The sequence below is a fragment of the Octodon degus genome, unplaced genomic scaffold (genome assembly GCF_000260255.1).
Source record: "Octodon degus isolate 3935 unplaced genomic scaffold, OctDeg1.0 scaffold00046, whole genome shotgun sequence".
Classification (NCBI taxonomy): domain Eukaryota; kingdom Metazoa; phylum Chordata; class Mammalia; order Rodentia; family Octodontidae; genus Octodon; species Octodon degus.
In genome coordinates, this window is record NW_004524622.1 from 7,644,338 (window position 1) to 7,649,790 (window position 5,453).

General features: G+C 41.4%; 1 protein-coding gene and 1 pseudogene across 1 annotated transcript in view; one reads left to right on the top strand and one right to left on the bottom strand.

Annotated features, from left to right (window-relative positions):
• LOC111817027 lies at positions 1-88 on the bottom strand (annotated as a pseudogene).
• Positions 1-5,453, top strand: part of Ccar1 (cell division cycle and apoptosis regulator 1) — a 58,849-nt gene that overhangs the window by 8,930 nt on the left and 44,466 nt on the right. The window contains exon 3 of the mRNA XM_023716185.1: positions 5,029-5,201. Coding sequence (XP_023571953.1) covers positions 5,029-5,201 — 173 coding nt within the window. The remainder of the gene's footprint in view (positions 1-5,028; positions 5,202-5,453) is intronic.

The following is a 5,453-nucleotide window of genomic DNA, read 5'->3' on the forward strand; positions in this document are numbered from 1 at the left end:
TGCCTTAACCATATGCGTGTTGTTGGGCCTAAGGGTCCTTCCATCCTTGTCAAGGGGAGTGCTAACCTTCTCTCCTTTCATACGACACAAGATTACTTTTTTATTGTATTATGGTTTAAATCCAGGGCTTTCATACTGCGCTACATTCCCATTTCTTTAATTTGAGATAGGATCTCAAGTAGCAGCTAAGTTGCCCATGGTGGGTTTAAACTTGCCATTTTCCTGTCTTTATTCCTGAGTGCTAGGGTTACAGTTGTGTTTCACCACATCCATTATAGGTGAATAAATTTATTTGGAAGAAAGTAGAGGTGGTTAAAGATGGATGAAACCATATGACATTAGGAGTGATGTTTTCAGCTGCCTGATAGGATTGACTTAACAAGAGGAAACTAGCTAGAAGCACTAGTAATCACTTCTAGGGTACTTTCAGAGAATGGAAGATCTGTGGTTTGATTTGACATTACCCCCACTCCTTTGTGGGATGTTACCCAAAATATTACCCATATTTTAAGGATTTATTTGTTTGTTTGGAACAGGGTCTTGTTATACAACTTGGACTCATAGTGGTCCTCTTCTTTCAGCTTTCCCAGCACTGGGATTATAGATGTGCACCACCATAACCAGTTTGAGTAGCCGGCATGGTACATGGTCCTGAGTATTGAACCTGGTCCTTGTGCTTGCCAAGGAAGCGCTTAGATCGCCAAGCTATCTCCCAGGCCCTACCCATATTATTGAACCTGTGGGCTCAAGTAATCCTATTTTGAGATGATAAGCGTAAGTCATCATGATCAGTATAAAACTTTATGTTTATTTTTGAGACAGGATTGTACTATGAGGTACGTATTTCAGGCTGGCCTTGCACTCACTAGGTAGCTCAGGCTGGTCTCACGGTAATGCATATCTAAGAGGCTGAGGCAGGAGAATGGTTGTGAGTTCAAGGCTGGGATTGTACAAATATAAACCAGCCATCATACCTGGTGTGTTGTTTGTTTTTCATTTATTAATTTTTTGAGACAAGGTTTCTAGTTCAGGCCAGCCTTGAACTTATGTAGTGCAGGCTAGCTTCAAACTTTCTGTGATCCAACTGTTTCAGCCTCGCTAGTGCTGGGATTATAAGCATGGATTGTTTATTATTGAGATAGTATCTAAAGTACTAAATTTCTGCGTCTGGGTTCAAATTTGTGATCTGCCTATTTCCTAGAGTACTGGGAATACAGGTTTGCACTACATAGGCTCATTTTCATTTTCATTTTTATTTTTCTGTACTAGAGATTGAACCTGAACCGATGGCCATGACGCTGATTGACATCCCTAGTGTTCTTAGAATTTTTATGTTTTGAGAGAGGGTCTTGGTAAATCTCTTAACATGTTGATGGGTGGCTGTATTTCACATCTCACTGGGTGGCTTGACCCACCAGTGGCACATGCCTAATTCTTGCTGGGTGACTGTTTATTAATTTTATTAGTAAAATGTTAGAGATTTATATAGTCTGAAGAAAAAATCGGGGCCAGGGAGATGGCTCAGTAGGCTAAGCGCTTGACTGGCAAACGCAGGGATCTGAGTTTAATCCCCGGTTCCGCCAAAAAAACAAACAAACAAACAAAAACAAACAAAAAAAAAGAAAGAGTAATTAATATTAATAAAAAAAACAATAAAAGTGACTACATCTGTTTGTACCAACAGTGGTGTAAGCCAGCTAATGGGATAGTCATGTCTGTATCACTGGGTAGTTCAAGTTAGTGGGAATGTGTTAACTTGCTTCTGCTGGGGTTGGGTGGTGATCCTTCTGCCTCAGCCTGCCTGAGTCCATTTGAGGTGTATGCCACCACACCTGGCTCTTATTATAGTTTTAATTTGCATTTCACTGATTAATAATAAGTTGTTTTTTTCATAGACTAGTTGGCCATTTTTATCCATTGCCTTTTTTTTTCCCCGTGCCAGAGATTGAACTCAGCACTATGTGCCTGGTAGGTGCTTATGCTGCTGAGCTATCTCCCTGGCCCTCTACTGCTAATTTTAAAATTCTCTCTCCCCCTTTTTTATTATTTAGTAGAGGGTCTACAGGGTTTCACTAGACAGATTAGATTTGTAGCAGTCCTTCCTTTTTTTTAGCCTCCCAGAGCTGAGATTACAGCTGTGCGCCACCATGCAGCGTCTCATTGGTTTACTGGCTCAGCATACCCTGGGGGCGGGGACGATGTGGCAGGCTGGGAATCGAACCCCTGGCTCCTTCACCTGCCTAAGCAGGCGCTTTAATCTGCTGAGCTATCTGGCTGGCTGTCCCTCCACTAATGTTGGTTTTGTTTTTTTGGTTTTTGGTGGAACCAGGGATTGAACTCAGGCCCTTGTGCTTGCCAGGCAAGTGCTTATTCTACTGAGCCATCTCCCTGGCCCCTCCTGCACTAATTTTTTTTTTTTTTTTAAAGGTGAAAGCTCAGATTTTTATTTATTTATTTATTTTTACTTTTTTTTTTATTTATTGTGTGTGTGGCCAGTTCAGCCCACCTGTGGGCGGGGCTGGCTGGCATGTGGTGCTGGGGGATCGAACCGTAGTCCCTGTGCCAAGCTTGTTCCAAGTAGGTGCAGTGCTTTAGACCACTGAGCCATCTCTCCAGCCCCTCCTGCACTAATTTTTGATCAAAAAAATTTTTTTTTTTTTTTTTTTTTTAGCCGAACTGGGGATTGAACTCAGGCCCTTGTACTTGCCAGGCAAGCGCTTATTCCACTGAGCCATCTCCCCAGCCCCCAGATTGTTTTCTTGGTATTTAAAAAAAAAATTTATTTATTTATTATTTCTGTGTGTGTGTGGGGGGGGCAGCTCAGCCCACCAGGGGGCGGGGCTGGCTGGCATGTGGTGCTGGGGGATCGAACCGTAGTCCCTGTGCTTTGCTAAGCTTTTCCAAGTAGGTGCTTTAGACCAGCCCTTCTTGGTATTTTTGTTGCTGATATATTTTGAATACTAAGCCTTAATGAGATGTATGGTTTGCAAATAGTTTGTACTTTACTTTAGGCTTATACACTGTTGATTGATTCTTTTCCTTGATATGCTTAAACATTTTAGTTTTATGTGATTTCATTTGTTTAATTTTGCTTTTGCTGACAAATTTTATAATTTTGGCAGGTGATTACATTTAGAGAGTACTGAACTACATCCTTAGCCTTTTTTTTATTTTTTTGAGACAGGGCTTCACTAAATTTTCCAGGCTGGCCATTCACTTGCAGTCCTCCTATCTCAGCCTGTCAAGTAGCCGGGAGTACAAATACGCTCTCATCTAACCTGTCCCAAGTTTTGTAATTCCTGCCTCCGAAATAGGGGTGTTTAAAAGTTTTCTCCAGTAGCCGGGCATGGTGATACATGCCTGTAATCCCATCACTTGGGAGGCTGAGGCTCAGGAGGATTGTTGTGAGTTTGAGACCAGCGTGGTCTACAAAGTGAGCTCAACCCCAGCATGAACTGCACAAGGACAGACTCTATCTCAAAGACAAAAAAAAGAAAAAAGAAAAAGTCCAATAGAAATTTTCAAGGGTTAGGTAACTTCCAGCAATACAGTTTTTTTTTTTTTAATTTATTTATTTAGTGTATGTGTGGCCAGCTCAGCCCACCAGGGGGCGGGGCTGGCTGGCATGTGGTGCTGGGGATTGAACCGTGGTCCCTGTGCTTTTGCTTAGCTTGTTCTAAGTAGGTCCTTTAGACCACTGAGCCATCTCACCAGCCCAGCAATACAGTTTTTTTTTTTTTTAATTTATTTATTTAGTGTATGTGTGGCCAGCTCAGCCCACCAGGGGGCGGGGCTGGCTGGCATGTGGTGCTGGGGGATTGAACCGCGGCCCCTATGCTTTGCTAAGCTTGTTCTAAGTAGGTGCTTTAGACCACTGAGCCATCTCTCCAGCCCCTAAAATAATGGAATAAGGGTTTTTTTTTTTTTTTTTTACTTCCTCACACGCCTTCAGGGCACTTTTGGCCAGCGGGAGAGTTGTGAGGTTCGAACTCCAGCAACCTGAGGCTGACAGCTTTGTGGAAGCAGCCACTTAAAGGACTGAGCTAGGGCCAGGCCCCCCCAGCATGGAATAAGGGTTTTTTTTTTTTTTCTTCCTCGAATGCCTTCAGGGCACTTTTGGCCAGCGGGAGAGTTGTGAGGTTCGAACTCCAGCAACCTGAGGCTGACAGCTTTGTGGAAGCAGCCACTTAAAGGACTGAGCTAGGGCCAGGCCCCCCCAGCAATACAGTTTTTAATGGGTTTCCCTTCCGCTTGTAGATAAACTAGTAAATTCTACCTTTTTATTTTTTCAGCTCTGACAATGAAATCCAGGGCTTGGTGCTTGTTAAATAAGTGTTCTAACACTCAGCTTCAGCTATGTCCTTAAACATTAAATTCCAGGCTAGTAAAAGAGGCTAATTTGGGGTGGTTTTTTTGGGTTTGTTTTTTTTTTTTTTTTTTTTTTTTTTTTTCTGTTTTTTGAGACAGAAATGCAGTTTTTGTATTTCAGGCAGTCCTTGAACTCACTATGTACACCAGATGGCAGTCCTGTCTCAGCCTCCCAAGTGGTAGGATTATAGACGTAGGCTGCCATGCCCAGCTGAAAATAAGCTGATTTTATAATTTTTTTCCTAGAAATACTTGCTATATATGTGGCCTTTTAGTCTAGATGAGTTAGGTTGTGTTTACTGTAATTTTATAGCCTTTTTTTTGGTCTCTTGGAGGCAGGGTCTCTCTGTGTAGTGCAGGCTGGCCTTGAACTCCCTTTGTTGTCCAGGCTGCCCTCGAACTTCCCTCAGCCTCCTAAGTGCTGAGATTTCAGACTTTGCACCTATACACCTAGTCTGTGGAATAGTATTATGTACTGTAGTAGTTTAAACATTTACTATAAGTATGTTGGGATCTGGAGGGATGGAAAATAAGCTAAATTCAAACATTACCGGAGTTGTTCTTAGCGTTTTTAAATAATGACAATCATAGTGCTTAATTAAGTTAAGAATGTTTTTGGAAAAGATGGAAGTAATCTTGATGTTTTTAATCTAATTTTAGCTGCATTAGGTGTTCAGCAGCCATCTCTTCTTGGAGCATCTCCTACTCTTTACACCCAGCAAACTGCATTGGCGGCAGCAGGCCTTACCACACAGACGCCAGCAAACTATCAGTTAACGCAGACTGCAGCATTGCAGCAACAGGCTGCAGCTGCAGCTGCTGCATTGCAACAGGTGAGTTCATAGGGCTTTTTAATTAAAAAAAATTGCTAAGTGTGTTTTTAGCACATAATGATTATATATATATATATTGTGGGCCATTGGTACATGCACATAACATAAATTTATAGGTTTTCATATATGACAAAAGGCTGTAAAAATCTATCTGGATAGTTAGGGTTGCTATTTCCGTTTTTTATTTAAAAATTATTCTTTTTTTTTTATTTTTTTTATATATTTTTTTTTATTTTAACATTTATTGTATGT